This window comes from Oncorhynchus mykiss, chromosome 14 (assembly GCF_057628025.1).
Source record: "Oncorhynchus mykiss isolate SJ-2025 chromosome 14, ASM5762802v1, whole genome shotgun sequence".
NCBI classification, from domain to species: Eukaryota; Metazoa; Chordata; class Actinopteri; order Salmoniformes; family Salmonidae; genus Oncorhynchus; species Oncorhynchus mykiss.
In genome coordinates, this window is record NC_143035.1 from 41,563,433 (window position 1) to 41,584,242 (window position 20,810).

General features: G+C 48.3%; 1 protein-coding gene across 2 annotated transcripts in view; it reads left to right on the forward strand.

The window, feature by feature from the left end:
• Positions 1-20,810, forward strand: part of LOC110487799 (vascular endothelial growth factor receptor 3) — a 220,239-nt gene that overhangs the window by 182,378 nt on the left and 17,051 nt on the right. For both annotated transcript variants that reach the window (XM_090198927.1, XM_090198929.1), the window contains exons 23-26: positions 4,949-5,071; positions 17,566-17,677; positions 18,400-18,499; positions 19,230-19,335. In XM_090198927.1, coding sequence (XP_090055053.1) covers positions 4,949-5,071; positions 17,566-17,677; positions 18,400-18,499; positions 19,230-19,335 — 441 coding nt within the window. The remainder of the gene's footprint in view (positions 1-4,948; positions 5,072-17,565; positions 17,678-18,399; positions 18,500-19,229; positions 19,336-20,810) is intronic.

The window sequence follows — 20,810 nt, forward strand, 5'->3', positions numbered from 1 at the left end:
CATCTTACCAGGAGGAGCCTCTGGAACACAGTATTCTATCTTACCAGAAGCCTCTGGAACACAGTATTCCATCTTACCGGGAGGCTCTGGAACACAGTATTCCATCTAACCAGGAGGCTCTGGAACACAGTATTCCATCTAACCAGGAGGCTCTGGAACACAGTATTCCATCTAACCAGGAGGAGCCTCTGGAACACAGTATTCCATCTTACCAGGAGGCTCTGGAACACAGTATTCCATCTAACCAGGAGGAGCCTCTGGAACACAGTATTCCATCTTACCAGGAGGAGTCTCTGGAACACAGTATTCCATCTTACCAGGAGGCTCTGGAACACAGTATTCCATCTTACCAGGAGGAGCCTCTGGAACACAGCATTCCATCTTACCAGGAGTCTCTGGAAGACGGTAGTCCGTAGAACATCTCAGTTTCATGGGGTATCCATACTGACTGTTGCCGGGTGAGTAGGGCCATTGCTGGGTCAGTATTACATAGGAAGTCCAGCACTACATACCCAACAAGGGAATTGAAGTCCATTAGCAGCTATTAAGGCTAGCCATTCTAATCATTCTTTCTCCCCAGGCTGCTTGTGTTTGAATTGTCTTGGAAAATAGGATTCACTAAACATGGTCACCTGGTACCCAGAGTCTAGTAGGCAAGGCACAGCGATTCCCCTTGCAATAACCTCCACCTAATGACATTCCCCTATTAAAACGGGTTTGATTGACTCATTCTGCTTTGCAGTACTCACCCCGTCCACCCGCCTTACAGTGGCCGGGCATTGCGGTTTAAAGCAGTGGGTATGTGGCCTACCTCTCTCCGAAGTGAAGACAGACGGGTGGCCTTGGTCATCCCAGTACAGTCGCAGCTGAAAAAAAACACGTCCCCCTTGTCCTGGAACATTCTAGGGTCGTCGGTTGGGTCGCTGCTCCTTCAGCATTAGCTCCCCCCCCGTAATGACTTCCTGTGACTAAGGAACTCCTCTGTGTGTCTGTTTCTTCTTAAGCAGCAGAGTCTTGTAGAGAGGGTTGTTCTATGGTCACTTGCCTGGCCAAGCCTTCACTCTATACGCTCTCCCCTTTTCCCTTGCCAGCTGCTTCGCCTCTTGTCGAAGTCATGAAAAATACATATGGTGGTCTTGACGTAGCTGACGTTGGAGGTCTTTTTGTTTATGGCACCTGTTTGCAGAGCCATGATCACCTGGTCTTGCAATGGGTCTACCTTGGTGGCTGAACCATCAGGCGTGGCAGTTTTCCACTTTTGGAATGCTTCCTGTAATCGCAAGAGGAAGGCCCCCCCACATGTTCTCCGCCAGCCTGTTTAGCATGGACATTTTTTATTTTCAGGTTAGCTAGTGATTCACGCATACCATATAGTTCTTCAAGTTTAACTAAGATTTTAGCAGTTGTTGTTACTTGTGGCAGAGCAGGTGAACCCAAGTGCAGACTCAGACGAGGAGACAGGGACAAGGAAACTAAGGTATTTATTGGTTGGGGCAAGGGGAGTAAGGGCAGGGTAAGCAGATCTGGAGCAGAATCCAAGGAAGCAGTGGAGCTTCCAGGGCAGGACTGACGAGACGAGGGACTGGAGACAGGGACCGGAGTCAGAGTGGACGGAACTGTAGCGGAGAGAAAAGCAGCATCATGCTAGGGAAAAACAGGCTCAACAGGATAACAAGATCTATGCTGGAACAAATCGCTTGAAATGCAGACTGACTGAGCAGAGGCTACGATCTGGCAGCGTGGAAGTGGCAGGGCTGAGTATTTGTAGAGGTCTTGATTATGGAACAGGTTGCAGCTGGTGGGGGATCTGCTCTGCCTCCAGCACACCTGTCTCCGCCCACACATTCACACACACCCACTCAGAGAGAGAGGGAGAGAGCACTGGGGGAGTGGCGGCAGGTTAGGGAGACACAAGATGAGAAGTAGAGGGCGTGGCAGGAGCAGATGTAACTGTACCCCTCCCCCCCTCTACAAACGCCACCTGGCACCTGCCTGGGCTTATGGGTATGGAAATGTATGGAAATCATGTAGCAGTGAGGGGTCCAGCGGTGCTCCTCAGGCCCGTATGCCTCCCAGTCCACCAGGTACTGCCAGGCATGACCCCGAAGGCGAACTTCCAGAAGCTGCCGGATGGTATAGGCAGGACAGTCATCGATGAGCCGAGGGGCTGCTGCAGGAGGAGACAGGTTTAATCAGGGATACATGGAAGGATCCTGAGAGAGGTTGGGAGTTATCAGGCGCACCACAGAGGGGTTAATGACACGGTCAATTTCAAAGGGACCAATGAATCGGGGGGGAAGTTTCTTAGATGTCACTTTCAATGGCAGGTCCTTCGAAGAGAGCCATACTTTTTGGCCTGGGGTGTAGACTGGAGCTGAAGTACGGTGACAGTTAGCTTGGGACTGGATCCTGGCGGAGGCACCAAGAAGGGCAGCTCGGGCCTTCCTCCAGGTATGATGACAACGGTGCATATTGTCCTGGACAGAGGGTACCGCAACCTCAACCTCTTGGGTGGGGAACAGGGGGGGTTGGTAACCCAGGGCACACTCGAAAGGTGACATACCTGATGAGGCGTTGGTGAGGGTGTTGTTCACTAACTACTGTGTTGTTAGTGAAGCTCCTCCCTAACACTGTGTTATCTTAGTGAAGCTTCTCCCTCCCACTGTGCTGTTAGTGAAGCTCCTCCCTCCCACTGTGTTATCTTAGTGAAGCTCCTCCCTCCCACTGTACTGTTAGTGAAGCTCCTCCCTCCCACTTTGATGTTAATGAGGCTCCTCTCTCCCACTATGTTGTCTTAGTGAGGCTCCTCTCTCCCACTATGTTATCTTAGTGAAGCTCCTCCCTCCCACTGTTGTCTTAGTGTGGCTCCTCCCTCCCACTGTGTTGTCTTAGTGAGGCTCCTCCCTCCCACTGTGTTATCTTAGTGAAGCTCCTCCCTCCCACTATGTTGTCTTAGTGTGGCTCCTCCCTCCCACTGTGTTATCTTAGTGAAGATCCTCCCTTCCACTGTGTTGTCTTATTGAAGCTCCTCCCTCCCACTGTGTTGTCTTATTGAAGCTTCTCCCTGCCACTGTGTTAATAGTGAAGCTCCTCCCTCCCACTGTGTTGTTAGTGAAGCTCCTCCCTCCCACTGTGTTATCTTACTGAAGCTCCTCCCTCCCACTGTGCTGTTAGTGAAGCTCCTCCCTCCCACTGTGTTATCTTACTGAAGCTCCTCCCTCCCACTGTGTTGTCTTAGTGAAGCTCCTCCCTCCCACTGTGCTGTTAGTGAAGCTCCTCCCTCCCACTGTGTTATCTTACTGAAGCTCCTCCCTCCCACTGTGCTGTTAGTGAAGCTCCTCCCTCCCACTGTGTTGTCTTAGTGAAGCTCCTCCCTCCCACTGTGTTGTCTTATTGAAGCTCCTCCCTCCCACTGTGTTGTCTTATTGAAGCTTCTCCCTGCCACTGTTGGTAGTGAAGCTCCTCCCTCCCACTGTGTTGTTAGTGAAGCTCCTCCCTCCCACTGTGTTGTCTTAGTGAAGCTCCTCCCTCCCACTGTGTTGTTAGTGAAGCTCCTCCCTCCCACTTTGTTGTCTTATTGAAGCTCCTCCCTCCCACTGTTGTTAGTGAAGCTCCTCCCTCCCACTATGTTGTCTTAGTGAAGCTCCTCCCTCCCACCCGGTTGCCTTAGTGAGGCTCCGCCCTCCCACTATGTTGTTAGTGAAGCTCCCCCCTCCCACTATGTTGTCTTAGTGAGGCTCCTCCCTCCCACTGTGTTGTCTTAGTGAAGCTCCTCCCTCCCACTGTTGTTAGTGAAGCTCCTCCCTCCCACTCTGTTGTCTTAGTGAAGCTCCTCCCTCCCACTGTGTTGTTAGTGAAGCTCCGCCCTCCCACTGTGGGCCCTGGTTTGCAATTTGATGGGCTCTAGTCTAAATTAGTGCACTTTAGTGGGCCCTGGTCTAAAGTTGTGCTCTTGATGGAATCTGGTCTAAACTAGTGCACTTTAATGGGCCCTATATAGGGAATATGGTGCCATTTGGAACACACACCGTCTCTGTCTCATCCTCAATGATGCCTTTGACCTCTCGACCCCTCTGTGACCCTGGAGCTTTGATGTTGTCATCTCCTCTGTCGGAGCTCAACAGAGACTTGGCCCGGAACATTCTCCTGACACGCACACACAGAAACACACACACACACACAGGCACACACACACATGCAGAAACACACACACAGAAACACACACACACACAGAAACGCAGAAACACACACACACACACAGGCACACACACACATGCAGAAACACACACACAGAAACAGAAACACACACACACACACACAGAAACACACACACACAAACACAGAAACACACACACATACAAACACACACACAAACACAGAAACGCAGAAACACACACACGCAAAAACACACACACAGAAACACACACACACACACACACACACACAGAAACGCAGAAACACACACATGCACACACACACACACATACGCGCACACACACACACACAAACACAGAAACGCAGGAACACACACGCAGAAACAAACACACACAGAAACACACACACACACAGAAACACACACACACACACCATTGTAACTCTTCCTCAGGTCGTTGCTGTAAAAGATAATTATGTTCTCAGTCAACTTATCTGGTAAACTAAACACACAGCTATCCACAGAGACTTGGAGGTCTAAACCTGTTCAGACTATCCACAGAGACTTGGAGAACCACATCATATCAGCAGTCAAGGTCGAAATTGATCTCACACACACTAACGCGCACGCACACACACATACTAACGCACTCACGCACACGCACCGACTAACGCACTCACGCACACGCACGCACACACACACACACACACACACACACACACACACACACACACACACGTGTGTGTTTATCTGCATTGTTGTTAATGTTGTGTGTGTGTGTGTGTGTTTCGGCAGTGTATCCACAGGGACCTTGCTGCGAGGAACATCCTGCTGTCAGAGAACAACGTGGTGAAGATCTGTGACTTCGGCCTGGCTAGAGACATCTACAAAGACCCCGACTACGTCAGGAAAGGCAGCGTAAGACACACACACACACCTCGGGGGAAAAACTTGGGGTCGTTACATCAGGGCCAACGGCAAACTCTAACGTCTGTTACCAGAGGAGCTTTAGAACCGTAGATGTTCAGGAGTTATGATTGTCTAGGGATCATCAACTTTACTCTTAGAAAACAAGGTGCTATCTAGAACCTATAAGGGTTCTTCGGCTGTCCCCGTAGGAGAACCCTTTGAAGAACCCTTTTTGGTTCCGGGTAGAACCCTTTTGGGTTCCATGTAGAACCCTTTCCACAGAGGGTTCTACATAGAACCCAAAAGGGATCTACCTGAAAATAAAAAGGGTTCTCATATGGGGACAGCCGAAGAACCCTTGTCTCTCTCTGTCTCTCAATTCAATTCAAGGGGCTTTATTGGCATAGGAAACATCTCTTAACATTGCCAAATCAAGTGAGGTAGATAATCTCTCTCTCTCTCTCTCTCTCTGTCTCTCTCTCTCTCTCTCTCTCTCTCATCTCTCTTAATTCAATTTAAATTGTATTTAAGGGCTTTATTGGCATAGGAAACATCTGTTAACATTGCCAAATCAAGTGAGGTAGATAATCTCTCTCTCTCTCTGTCTCTCTCTGTCTCTCTCTGTCTCTCTCTGTCTCTCTCTCTCTCTCTCATCTCTCTTAATTTAATTTAAATTGTATTTAAGGGCTTTATTGACATGGGAAACATATGTTAACATTGCCAAATCAAGTGAGGTAGACAATCTCTCTCTCTCTCTGTCTCTGTCTCTCTCTCTCTCTCTCTCATCTCTCTTAATTCAATTTAAATTGTATTTAAGGGCTTTATTGACATGGGAAACATACATTAACATTGCCAAATCAAGAAAAGTAGATAATAAACAAAAGTGAAATAAACAATATAAATGAACAGGAAACATTACACTCACAGAAGTTTCAAAAGAATAAAGACGTTTCAAATGTCGTATGATGTGCAAATAGTTAAAGTACAAAAGGAAGATAAATAAACATAAATATGGGTTGTATTTACAATGGTGCTTGTTCTTCACTGGTTGCCCTTTTCTTGTGGCAACAGGTCACAAATCTTGCTGCTGTGATGTCACACTGTGGAATTCCACTCAGTAGATATGGGAGTTTATCAAAATTGGATTTGTTTTCAAATTCTTTGTGGATCTGTGTAATCAGTGGAAAATATGTCTCTCTAATATGGTCATGTGTTGGGCAGGAGGTTAGGAAGTGCAGCTCAGTTTCCACCTCATTTTGTGGGCAGTGAGCACATAGCCTGTCTTCTCTTGAGAGCCATGTCTGCCTACGGCGGCCTTTCTCAATACCAAGGCTATGCTCACTGAGTCTGTACATAGTCAAAGCTTTCCTTAAGTTTGGGTCAGTCACAGTGGACAGGTATTCTGCCACTGTGTACTCTCTGTTTAGGGCCAGATAACATTCTAGTTTGCTCTGTTTTTTTGTTAATTCTTTCCAATGTGTCAAGTAATTATCTTTTTGTTTTCTCATGATTTGGTTGGGTCTAATTGTGTTGCTGTCCTAGGGCTCTGTGGGGTGTGTTTGTGTTTGTGAACAGAGCCCCAGGACCAGCTTGCTTAGGGGACTCTTCTCCAGGTTCATCTCTCTGTAGGTGATGGCTTTGTTATGGAAGGTTTGGGAATCGCTTTCTTTTAGGTGGTTGTAGAATTTAACGTCTCTTTTCTGGATTTTGTTAATTAACTGGTATCGGACTAATTCTGCTCTGCAGGCATTATCTGGTGTTTTACGTTGTACACAGAGGATATTTTTTGCAGAATTCTTCATGCAGAGTCTCAATTTGGTGTTTGTCCCATTTTGTGAATTCTTGTTTGGTGAGCGGACCCCAGACCTAACAACCATGAAGGACAATGGGTTCTATAACTAATTCAAGTATTTTGAGCCTTATCCTAATTGCCAAATGTTATTTTCCTTTTGATGGCGTAGAAAGCTCTTCTTGTCTTGTCTCTCAGCTCGTTCACAGCTCTGTGGAAGTTGATGTTGGAACACCATTATTTTGGTATTACTGAGATTCACTGTCAGGGCCCAGGTCTGTCAGGGCCCAGGTCTGTCAGGGCCCAGGTCTGTCAGGGCCCAGGTCTGTCAGGGCCCAGGTCTATCAGGGCCCAGGTCTGTCAGGGCCCAGGTCTGTCAGGGCCCAGGTCTGTCAGGGCCCAGGTCTGTCAGGGCCCAGGTCTATCAGGGCCCAGGTCTGTCAGGGCCCAGGTCTGTCAGGGCCCAGGTCTGACAGAATCTGTGCAGAATATCTAGGTGCTGCTGTAGGCCCTCCTTGGTTGGGGACAGAAGCACCAGATCATCAGCAAACAGTAGACATTTGACTTCAGATTCTAGTAGGGTGAGACCGGGTGCTGCGGACTGTTCTAGTGCCCTCGCCAATTGATAAGTGATATAAAAACTCAGCAAAAAAAGAAACGTCCCTTTTTTCAGGACCCTGTCTTTCAAAGATATATTGTTAAACACTGTTTCCCATGCTTGTTCGATGAACCATAATGAACATGCACCTGTGGAACGGTCGTTAAGACACTAACAGCTTATAGACGGTTGGCAATTTAGGTCACAGTTATGAAAACTTAGGACACTAAAGAGGCCTTTCTACTGACTCTGAAAAACACAAAAAGAAAGATGCCCAGGGTCCCTGCTCATCTGCATGAACGTGCCTTAGGCATGTTGCAAGGAGGCATGAGGACTGCAGATGTGGTAAGGGCAATAAATGGCAATGTTCATACTGTGAGACGCCTAAGACAGTGCTACAGGGAGACAGGACGGACAGCTGATCGTCCTCGCAGTGGCAGACTGTCATGTATTGTCATGTTGTGTCTTGTTCCTGTTCTTTCTCTTCACCCTGTCTCCCTCTGCTGGTCGTATTAGGTTACCTTTTCTTACCCTCCTTCCCCCAGCTGTTCCTTGTCTCCTCTAACTACCTCGTTCACCCCTTTTCCCACCTGTTCCCTTTTTCCCTCTGATTAGGTCTCTATATCTCTCTCTGTTCCTGCTTCTGTCTTTGTCGGATTCTCGTTTGTGTTTCTCATGCCTGAACCAGACTATCGTCGTGTTTGCTGCTACCTTGTCCTGTCCTGTCGGAATCTGCCAGTTCATCTAACCTTGTCCTGTCCTGTCGGAATCTGCCTGTCCATCTGAGCCTACATGTGTTTCGTCATTAAAGAAACTCTGTTTTGTTAATTCGCTTTTGGGTCCTCATTCACGCACCTGACAGAAGAATCCGACCAAGAATGGACCCAGCGACTTCGGATCCTCTCCACTCAGCCGTCGAGATCCAGGGAGCGATGCTAGGCAGACACGAGCAGGAATTGTCTGCTGCTCGACATGCCGTTGAGACCCTGGCCGCCCAAGTCTCCAACCTCACAGAACAGGTTCACCATCTCCGCCTCGATCCACCGGCCACTTCCAGGGCTTTCGAATCTCCGGAGCCCAGAATCAATAACCCGCCGTGTTACTCTGGGGAGCCCACTGAATGCCGCTCGTTCCTCACCCAGTGTGATATTGTGTTTTCTCTCCAGCCCAACACTTACTCCAGGAGCACTGCTCGTATCGCCTACGTCATATCTCTCCTTACTGGACGGGCTCGTGAGTGGGGCACGGCAATCTGGGAGGCAAGGGCTGAGTGTACTAACCAGTATCAGGACTTTAAGGAGGAGATGATACGGGTTTTTGATCGATCTGTTTTTGGGGAGGAAGCTTCCAGGGCCCTGTCTTCCCTATGTCAAGGTAATCGATCCATAACAGACTACTCTATTGAGTTTCGCACTCTTGCTGCCTCCAGTGACTGGAACGAGCCGGCTTTGCTCGCTCGTTTTCTGGAGGGTCTCCGCACGGAAGTAAAGGATGAGATTCTCTCCCGGGAGGTTCCTTCCAGCGTGGATTCCTTGATTGAACTCGCTATTCGCATAGAGCGACGGGTTGATCTTCGTCACCGAGCTCGTGGAAAGGAGCTCGCGTTCTCCGTTGCCCCCCTCTCCGCATCACTACCATCTTCCTCTGCCGGCTCGGGTGCTGAGCCTATGCAGCTGGGAGGTATCCGCATCTCGACTAAAGAGAGGGAACGGAGAATCACCAACCGCCTCTGTCTCTATTGCGGTTCCGCTGGTCATTTTGTCACTTCATGTCCAGTAAAAGCCAGAGCTCATCAGTAAGCGGAGGGCTACTGGTGAGCGCTACTACTCCTGTCTCTCCTTCAAGATCCTGCACTACCTTGTCGGTCCATCTACGCTGGACCGGTTCGTCAGCTTCCTGCAGTGCCTTAATAGACTCTGGGGCGGAGGGCTGTTTTATGGACGAGACCTGGGCTCGGGAACATGACATTCCTCTCAGACAGTTAAGGGAGTCCACGGCCTTGTTCGCTTTGGATGGTAGTCCTCTCCCCAGGATTCAGCGTGAGACGCTACCTTTAACCCTCACTGTCTCTGGTAATCATAGCGAAACCATTTCTTTTTTGATTTTTCGTTCACCTTTTACACCTGTTGTTTTGGGCCATCCCTGGCTAGTTTGTCATAATCCTTCTATTAATTGGTCTAGTAATTCTATCCTCTCCTGGAACGTCTCTTGTCATGTGAAATGTTTAATGTCTGCTATCCCTCCTGTTTCCTCTGTCTCTTCTTCACAGGAGGAGCCTGGTGATTTGACAGGGGTGCCGGAGGAATATCACGATCTGCGCACGGTGTTCAGTCGGTCCAGGGCCACCTCTCTTCCTCCACACCGGTCGTATGATTGTAGTATTGATCTCCTTCCGGGAACCACTCCCCCCCGGGGTAGACTATACTCTCTGTCGGCTCCCGAACGTAAGGCTCTCGAAGATTATTTGTCTGTAGCTCTTGACGCCGGTACCATAGTCCCCTCCTCCTCTCCCGCCGGAGCGGGGGGTTTTTTTGTCAAGAAGAAGGACGGGTCTCTGCGTCCCTGCATAGATTATCGAGGGCTGAATGACATAACAGTGAAGAATCGTTATCCGCTTCCTCTTATGTCTTCAGCCTTCGAGATCCTGCAGGGAGCCAGGTTTTTCACTAAGTTGGACCTTCGTAACGCTTACCATCTCGTGCGCATCAGGGAGGGCACTTTGAATACCGGGTTCTTCCTTTCGGCCTCGCTAACGCTCCAGCTGTCTTTCAGGCATTAGTCAATGACGTCCTGAGAGACATGCTGAACATCTTTGTTTTCGTTTACCTTGACGATATCCTGATTTTTTCACCGTCACTCCAGATTCATGTTCAGCACGTTCGACGTGTCCTCCAGCGCCTTTTAGAGAATTGTCTTTTTGTGAAGGCTGAGAAGTGCACTTTTCATGCCTCCTCCGTCACATTTCTCGGTTCTGTTATTTCCGCTGAAGGCATTAAGATGGATCCCGCTAAGGTCCAAGCTGTCATTGATTGGCCCGTCCCTAAGTCACGCGTCGAGCTGCAGCGCTTTCTCGGCTTCGCGAACTTCTATCGTCGTTTCATCTGTAATTTCGGTCAGGTGGCAGCTCCTCTCACAGCCCTTACTTCTGTCAAGACGTGCTTTAAGTGGTCCGTTTCCGCCCAGGGAGCTTTCGATCTCCTCAAGAATCGTTTTACTTCCGCACCTATCCTTGTTACACCTGACGTCTCTAGACAGTTCGTTGTCGAGGTTGACGCGTCAGAGGTGGGCGTGGGAGCCATTCTTTCTCAGCGCTCCCTCTCTGACGACAAGGTCCACCCTTGCGCGTATTTTTCTCATCGCCTGTCGCCGTCGGAACGTAACTATGATGTGGGAAACCGCGAACTGCTCGCCATCCGCTTAGCCCTAGGCGAATGGCGACAGTGGTTGGAGGGGGCGACCGTTCCTTTTGTCGTTTGGACTGACCATAGGAACCTTGAGTACATCCGTTCTGCCAAACGACTTAATGCGCGTCAGGCTCGTTGGGCGCTGTTTTTCGCTCGTTTCGAGTTCGTGATTTCTTATCGTCCGGGCTCTAAGAACACCAAGCCTGATGCTTTATCTCGTCTCTTCAGTTCTTCAGTAGCCTCCACTGACCCCGAGGGGATTCTCCCTGAGGGGCGTGTTGTCGGGTTGACTGTCTGGGGAATTGAGAGGCAGGTAAAGCAAGCACTCACTCACACTCCGTCGCCGCGCGCTTGTCCTAGGAACCTTCTTTTCGTTCCCGTTCCTACTCGTCTGGCCGTTCTTCAGTGGGCTCACTCTGCCAAGTTAGCCGGCCACCCTGGCGTTCGGGGTACGCTTGCTTCCATTCGCCAGCGTTTTTGGTGGCCCACCCGGGAGCATGACACGCGTCGTTTCGTGGCTGCTTGTTCGGTCTGCGCGCAGACTAAGTCCGGTAACTCCCCTCCTGCCGGCCGTCTCAGGCCGCTTCCCATTCCCTCTCGACCGTGGTCTCACATCGCCTTAGATTTTATCACCGGACTGCCTTCGTCAGCGGGGAGGACTGTTATTCTTACGGTTGTCGATAGGTTCTCTAAGGCGGCTCATTTTATTCCCCTTGCTAAGCTTCCTTCTGCTAAAGAGACGGCACAAATCATCATCGAGAATGTTTTCAGAATTCATGGCCTTCCGTCAGACGTCGTTTCGGACAGGGGTCCGCAATTCACGTCTCAATTTTGGAGGGAGTTTTGCCGTTTGATTGGGGCTTCCGTCAGTCTCTCTTCCGGCTTTCACCCCCAGTCTAACGGTCAAGCAGAACGGGCCAATCAGACTATTGGTCGCATCTTACGCAGTCTTTCTTTTCGTAACCCTGCGTCTTGGTCAGAACAGCTCCCCTGGGCAGAATACGCCCACAACTCGCTTCCTTCGTCTGCGACCGGGCTATCTCCTTTTCAGAGTAGCCTCGGGTACCAGCCTCTGCTGTTCTCGTCTCAGTTCGCCGAGTCCAGCGTCCCCTCCGCTCAGGCTTTTGTCCAACGTTGCGAGCGCACCTGGAAGAGGGTCAGGTCTGCACTTTGCCGTTATAGGGGGCAGACTGTGAGAGCCGCTAATAAGCGTAGAACTAAGAGTCCTAGATATTGTCGCGGTCAGAGAGTTTGGCTCTCCACTCAGAACCTTCCCCTTAAGACAGCTTCTCGCAAGCTGACCCCGCGGTTCATTGGTCCGTTCCGTATTTCTCAGATCATTAATCCTGTCGCAGTGCGACTTCTTCTTCCGCGATATCTTCGTCGCGTCCACCCGGTCTTCCATGTCTCCTGTGTTAAGCCCGTTCTTCGCGCTCCCGCTCGTCTTCCCCCCCCCCCCCCCATCCTTGTCGAGGGCGCACCTATCTACAGGGTCCGTAAGATTTTGGACATGCGTCCTCGGGGCCGTGGTCATCAGTACCTAGTGGATTGGGAGGGGTACGGTCCTGAGGAAAGGAGTTGGGTTCCCTCTCGGGACGTGCTGGACCGTTCGCTGATCGATGATTTCCTCCGTTGCCGCCAGGTTTCCTCCTCGAGTGCGCCAGGAGGCGCTCGGTGAGTGGGGGGGTACTGTCATGTATTGTCATGTTGTGTCTTGTTCCTGTTCTTTCTCTTCACCCTGTCTCCCTCTGCTGGTCGTATTAGGTTACCTTTTCTTACCCTCCTTCCCCCAGCTGTTCCTTGTCTCCTCTAACTACCTCGTTCACCCCTTTTCCCACCTGTTCCCTTTTTCCCTTTGATTAGGTCTCTATATCTCTCTCTGTTCCTGCTTCTGTCTTTGTCGGATTCTCGTTTGTGTTTCTCATGCCTGAACCAGACTATCGTCGTGTTTGCTGCAACCTTGTCCTGTCCTGTCGGAATCTGCCAGTTCATCTAACCTTGTCCTGTCCTGTCGGAATCTGCCTGTCCATCTGAGCCTACATGTGTTTCGTCATTAAAGAAACTCTGTTTTGTTAATTCGCTTTTGGGTCCTCATTCACGCACCTGACACAGACCACGTAACACCTGCACAGGATTGGTACATCCGAACATCACACCTGCAGGACAGGTACAGGATGGCAACAACAACTGCCTGAGTTACACCAGGAACGCACAATCCCATCCATCAGTGCTCAGACTGTCCGCAATTGGCTGAGAGATGCTGGACTGAGGGCACAAACCCACTGTTGATGGACCAGACAGGACTGGCAAAAAGTGCTCTTCACTGACGTGTGAGAGTTTTGTCTCACCAGGGGTGATGGTCGCATTCGCGTATATCGTCGAAGGAATGAGCGTTACACCGAGGCCTGTACTCTGGAGTGGGATCGATTTGGAGGTGGAGGGTCCGTCATGGTCTGGGGCGGTGTGTCACAGCATCATCGGACTGAGCTTGTTGTCATTGCAGGCAATCTCAACGCTGTGCGTTACAGGGAAGACATCCTCCTCCCTCATGTGGTACCCTTCCTGCAGGCTCATCCTGACATGACCCTCCAGCATGACAATGCCACCAGCCATACTGCTCGTTCTGTGTGTGATTTCCTGCAAGACAGGAATGTCAGTGTTCTGCCATGGCCAGCGAAGAGCACGAATCTCAATCCCATTGAGCACGCCTGGGACCTGTTGGATCGGAGGGTGAGGGCTAGAGCCATTCCCCCCCAGAAATGTCCGGGAACTTCCAGGTGCCTTGGTGGAAGAGTGGGGTAACATCTCACAGCAAGAACTGACACATCTGGTGCAGTCCATGAGGAGGAGATGCACTGCAGTACTTAATGCAGCTGGTGGCCACACCAGATACTGACTGCTGTTACTTTTGATTTTGACTCCCCCTTTGTTCAGGGACACATTATTCCATTTCTGTTAGTCACATGTCTGTGGAACTTGTTTAGTTTATGTCTCAGTTGTTGAATCTTGTCATGTTCATACAAATATTTACACATGTCAAGTTTGCTGAAAATAAACATAGTTGACAGCGAGAGGACGTTTCTTTTTTTGCTGAGTTTATGTTGAAGAGGGCGGGGCTTAAGCTGAATCCTTGTTTCCTTGTGGAAAGAAATGTGTGTGTTTTTTGCTAATTTTAACCACACACTTGTTTGTGTACATGGATTTTATAATGTGGTATGTTTTTCCCCCAACACCACTTTCCGTAAATTTGTATCGCAGACCCTCATGCCAAATTGAGTCAAAGGCTGATGTTAAAGAGTTTTAGTATAGCCAATTGGAATTTGTTGTCTATATACTTGATAATTTCATTGAGGATACCATCAACACCACAGGCCTTTTTGGGTTGGAGGGTTTGTATTTTGTCCTGTAGTTCATTCAAGGTAATTGGAGAATCCAGTGGGTTCTGGTAGTCTTTAATAGTTGATTCTAAGATTTGTATTTGATCATGTATATGTTTTTGCTCTTTATTCTTTGTTATAGAGCCAAAAGGATTGGAGAAGTGGCTTACCCATACATCTCCATGTTGGATAGATAATTCTTCTTCTTCGTGTTGTTGTTTGTTTAGTGTTTTCCAATTTTCCCAGACGTGGTTAGAGTCCATGAATTCTTCACTTTACATTGAGCTGATTTCTGACGTGCTGTTCCTTCTTTTTCCGTAGTGTATTTCTGTATTGTTTTAGTGATTCACCATAGTGAAGGCGTAGACTCAGGTTTTCTGGGTCTCTATGTTTTTGGTTGGACAGGTTTCTCCACTTCTTTCTTAGGTTTTTGCTGGTTTTTTTCATTCTTCATGAAACCATTTGTCATTGTTGTTAATTTTCTTAGGTTGTCTGCTTGAAATGTTTTGATAGGGAAGCTGAGAGGTCAAATATACTGTGTAGGTTTTCTACTGCCAAGTTTACACCTTCACTATTACAGTGGAATGTTTTGGAAGTTAAAAGGGATTGAATGTGTTGTTGCCTCATTTATTTGTTGTAGTTTTCCACACTAATTTCTTTCCATCTATAGTATTTCTTAATATTATTCAATTCCTTTGATGCCTCATGATTGAGTATTGCTCTGTTCAAGTAGACTGTGATTTTGCTGTGATCTGATAGGCAATGGGCTCACTGTGAACTCTGAGAGACTCTGGGTTGAGGCCAGTGATAAAGTAGTCTACAGTATTACTGCCAAGAGATGAGCTATAGGTGTACCTACCATAGGATCAAATCTAATTTATTTATACAGCCCTTCTTACATCAGCTGATATCTCAGTGCTGTAGAGAAACCCAGCCTAAAACCCCAAACAGCAAGCAATGCAGGTGTAGAAGCACGGTGGCTAGGAACAACTCCCTAGAAAGGCCAAAACCTTTGGAAGAAACCTAGAGAGGAACCAGGCTATGTGGGGTGGCCAGTCCTCTTCTGGCTGTGCCGGGTGGAGATTATAACAGAACGTGGCCAAGATGTTCAAATGTTTATAAATGACCAGCATGGTCAAATAATAATAATCACAGGCAGAACAGTTGAAACTGGAGCAGCAGCACGGCCAGGTGGACTGGGGACAGCAAGGAGTCATCATGTCAGGTAGTCCTGAGGCATGGTCCTAGGGCTCAGGTCCTCCGAGAGAGAGAAAGAGAGAATTAGAGAAAGAGAGAATTAGAGAGAGCATACTTAAATTCACACAGGACACCGGATAGGACAGGAGAAGTACTCCAGATATATCAAACTGACCCTAGCCCCCCGACACAAACTACTACAGCATAAATACTGGAGGCTGAGACAGGAGGGGTCAGGAGACACTGTGGACCCATCCGATGACACCCCCAGACAGGGCCAAACAGGAAGGATATAACCCCACCCACTTTGCCAAAGCACAGCCCCCACAACCCTAGAGGGATATCTTCAACCACCAACTTACCATCCTGAGACAAGGCCGAGTATAGCCCACAAAGATCTCCGCCACGGCACAACCCAAGGGGGGGGCGCCAACCCAGACAGGAAGATCACATCAGTGACTCAACCCTCCTAGGGACGGTATGAAAGAGCCCTAGTAAGCCAGTGACTCAGCCCCTGTAATAGGGTTAGAGGCAGAGAATCCCAGTGGAAAGAGGGGAACCCTCAAAGCCTACCATTGACTATGTACATACCCAGCGTGCGACAGAGCTGCAGGAGTTGTGACCTGTTTTTGTTGGTTATGTTGTCATAGTTGTGTCTAGGGGGGCATATGGGGGAGGGAATGCTGTCACCTCCAGGCAGGTGTTTGTCCCCCTGTGTGCTGAAGGTGTCAGGTTCTTGTCCTGTTCTGGCATTTAGGTCACCACAGACTAGTACATGTCCTGGGGCCTGGAAATGATTGATTTCCCCCTCCAGGATGGAGAAGCTGCCATCATTAAAGTGTGGGGATTCTAGTGGGGGGATATAGGTAGCACACAGGAGGACATTTCTCTCTGTTAAGATCATTTCCCTTTGAATTTCTAGCCAAATGTGAAATGTTCCTGTTTAGATTAATTTAATAGAGTGAGTTAGGTCTGTTCTATACCAAATTATACTACCAGCTCTCTGTAACCTAGAGGGCAACCAGTGGGTCCATCTCCTCTATACCAATGTTTCACACCTGGTAGTGTGGTGGATGGGAATACCATCTCTCTGTAACCTAGAGAGCAACCAGTGGGTCCATCTCCTCTATACCACCCACCTGGTAGTGTGGTGAATGGGAATACCATCTCTCTGTAACCTAGAGGGCAACCAGTGGGTCCATCTCCTCTATACCACCCACCTGGTAGTGTGGTGGATGGGACTACCAGCTCTCTGTAACCTAGAGGGCAACCAGTGGGTCCATCTCCTCTATACCACCCACCTGGTAGTGTGGTGGATGGGACTACCATCTCTCTGTAACCTAGAGGGCAACCAGTGGGTCCATCTCTGTACCATGTTTCTTGTAGGATGACAATGTCTGGATTTCTGATTAATTTGGTGAAGTCCAGATTCCTGCTCTTTAGGCCAAAGGCAGATGACCTCAGGCCTGGGATATTCCAGGATGATATAGTGAAGGCTTTTTGTTCCATAAAGTGTCCAATGTTGTTAGTCGTGTGGTTTGGCCTCAGACCAGTAAGTGTCAGCAGAGCCTGCTGAGCATCTGGTACTTGCCATTGGCTTGGGCTAGTGTAAGAGTGGGGGTTGGGCCTGTTTGCCTGCTCACGGCCTGGGTGGATGTGTGACTTCCATGTTGAGGCCTTCTTTGTGGGAGTGGGGGGCACTCTCTCTCTCTCTCCCCCTCTCTCTCTGTCTCCTTTCCTTCTCAATAAAGACATTTCATATTATGTCTATATACACTGTTATAATGATGTGCAAATAGTTGAAGTACAAAAGGGAAAATAAATAAACATAAATATTGGTTGTATTTGCAATGTTTTTACCTCTCTCTCTCCCTCTCTCTCTCCTCTCTCTCTCTCTCTCTCTCTCCTTTCCCTCTCTTCCTGTCTCTATCTCCTTTCCCTCTCTCTCTGTCCTCTCTCCCCCTGTCTCTCTCTCTCCCCCTGTCTCTCTCTCTCTCCTGTCTTTCTCCCCATCACTCTCTCTCGCTCTCTTGCTCTCTCTCCCCCTGTCTCTCTCTCCTCTCTCTCTCTCCTCTCTCTCCTCCCTCTCTCTTCCTCCCCCCCCCCCCCCCCCCCCTCTCTCTCTTCTCTCTCTGCAGGCCCGTCTGCCACTGAAGTGGATGGCTCCAGAGAGTATCTTTGACAAGGTCTACACCAGCCAGTCTGACGTCTGGTCCTTTGGTGTTCTACTCTGGGAGATCTTCTCTCTGGGTGAGACATTTAGGTATTTTAGCAGGACGTACAGTCTCTCAGTGAGAGATAATGTTCTTCCCTAGTTGCATAGTTAGCCATCCACCCTGATAGACAGACAGCCAGCCATCCACCCTGACAGACAGACAGACATCCACCCTGACAGACAGACAGACAGACAGACAGACAGACAGACAGACAGACAGACAGACAGACAGACAGACAGACATGCAGGCAGTCATCCACCCTGACAGGCAGGCAGGCAGGCAGGCAGACAGCCAGCCATCCATCCACTCTGACAGACAGACAGACAGACAGCCATCCACCCTGACAGGCAGGCAGGCAGACAGACAGCCATCCACCCTAACAGACAGACAGACAGACAGACAGGCAGTCATCCACCCTGACAGGCAGGCAGGCAGGCAGGCAGGCAGGCAGGCAGGCAGGCAGGCAGGCAGGAAGGCAGGCATACAGACAGACAGACAGACAGCCATCCACTCTGACATACAGACAGGCAGACAGACAGCCATCCACCCTAACAGACAGACAGACAGACAGACAGACAGACAGACAGACAGACAGGCAGGCAGGCAGGCAGGCAGGCAGGCAGGCAGCCATCCACCCTGACAGACAGCCAGGCAGCCATCCACCCTGAAAGGCAGGCAGGCAGGCAGGCAGGCAGGCAGGCAGGCAGGCAGGCAGACATACCTTATCTCTGATAACACCGGTGTTCCTCTCTTCAGGTGCATCTCCGTACCCAGGTGTCCAGATCGATGAGGACTTCTGTAAACGACTGAAAGATGGAACTAGGATGAGAGCTCCTGAAACAGCATCTCCTGAGATGTGAGTCAACACAGATCCTAGAATAATTCACAAGATATATGTAGTTCTATAAGAGTCAACACAGATCCTAGAATAATTCACAAGAAATATGTAGTTCTATAAGAGTCACTTACTCCTTACCTACCTTGCATACATTTAATGCAAACCCAAGCACACAACATGCTTGGTAATGTAAGGTACTGTGTGCTCTGTGAGCTGTAGTGGCTGGATCTACTTGTGGTTGTGTGGAGTGCACTCTAACACTCTTTAGCCCTACTGTGTGTCTCTGTTGCCCTCTGCTGGTAGTTATGGGATCCTACTGGCCTGTAGGATATCTCTGCTGGCCTGTAGGATATCTCTGCTGGCCTGTAGGATATCTCTGCTGGCCTGTAGGATATCTCTGCTGGCCTGTAGGATATCTGCTGGCCTGTAGGATATCTCTGCTGGCCTGTAGGATATCTCTGCCGGCCTGTAGGATATCTCTGCTGGCCTGTAGGATATCTCTGCTGGCCTGTAGGATATCTCTGCTGGCCTGTAGGATATCTCTGCTGGCCTGTAGGACATCTCTGCTGGCCTGTAGGACATCTCTGCTGGCCTGTAGGATATCTCTGCTGGCCTGTAGGATATCTCTGCTGGCCTGTAGGATATCTCTGCTGGCCTGTAGGATATCTCTGCTGGCCTGTAGGATATCTCTGCTGGCCTGTAGGACATCTCTTTGCTGTAACATGCATCTGTGTGTCTCTCTTAATAGCTATGGTATAATGCTGGCCTGCTGGCAGGGCGAGCCCCGAGAGAGACCTCCCTTCCAAGCCCTGGTAGATATCCTGGGAGACCTACTCCAGGACGACAGACTACCAGTAAGACACTGAGAGGTTTTACCCAATCCAGTCATGTCTGATCTGTCCACACTAAAGTCATAGAATGAGGTTTACTTACAGAAATGGAACGAGGCATATGTTGTTTAAAATGGATTATAACCATGTAGTTTGAGTCCTGGATGTTGATTGGCTGAAAGCCTTACCAGAGTATGATGCTAAATGAGGTGTGCACTGTCCTATTTACGTTGGTAACCAGTTTATAATAGCAATAAAGCACCTCAGGGGTTTGTGGTATATGGCCAATATACCACAGATAAGACGTCCAGGCACTCCGTGTTGAGTCGTGCCGAAGAACAGCCCTTGGCCGTGGTATATTGGCCATATACCACACCCCCTCGGGCCTTATTGCTTAAACAAGATATGTGTTACATGTCTGTATTTCCCGTTCTGTAGGACTATAAGGACGGATATTATATTCTGTAGGATGATAAGGACGGATATTATATTCTGTAGGACGATAAGGACTGATATTATATTCTGTAGGATGATAAGGACGGATATTATATTCTGTATGATGATAAGGACTGAAATTATATTCTGTAGGATGGTAAGGACTGACTGATATTATATTCTGTAGGACGATAAGGACTGATATTATATTCTGTAGGATGATAAGGACGGATATTATATTCTGTATGATGATAAGGACTGAAATTATATTCTGTAGGATGATAAGGACTGATATTGTATTCTGTAGGACGATAAGGACTGATATTATATTCTGTAGGATGATAAGGACTGATATTATATTCTGTAGGATGGTAAGGACTGACTGATATTATATTCTGTAGGATGATAAGAACTGATATTGTATTCTGTAGGACGATAAAGACTGATATTATATTCTGTAGGATGATAAGGACTGATATTATATTCTGTAGGATGATAAGGACTGATATTATATTCTGTAGGATGATAAGGACTGATATTATATTCTGTAGGACGATAAGGACTGATATTATATTCTGTAGGATGATAAGGACTGATATTATATTCTGTAGGACGATAAGGACTGATATTATATTCTGTAGGATGATAAGGACGGATATTATATTCTGTAAGATGATAAGGACTGATATTATATTCTGTAGGATGATAAGGACTGATATTATATTCTGTAGGATGATAAGGACTGATATTATATTCTGTAGGATGATAAGGACTGATATTATATTCTGTAGGATGGTAAGGACTGACTGATATTATATTCTGTAGGATGATAAGAACTGATATTATATTCTGTAGGATGATAAGGACTGATACTATATTCTGTAGGACGATAAGGACTGATATTATATTCTGTAGGATGATAAGGACTGATATTATATTCTGTAGGATGGTAAGGACTGACTGATATTATATTCTGTAGGATGATAAGGACTGATACTGTATTCTGTAGGATGATAAGGACTGATATTATATTCTGTAGGATGATAAGGACTAGTATTATATTC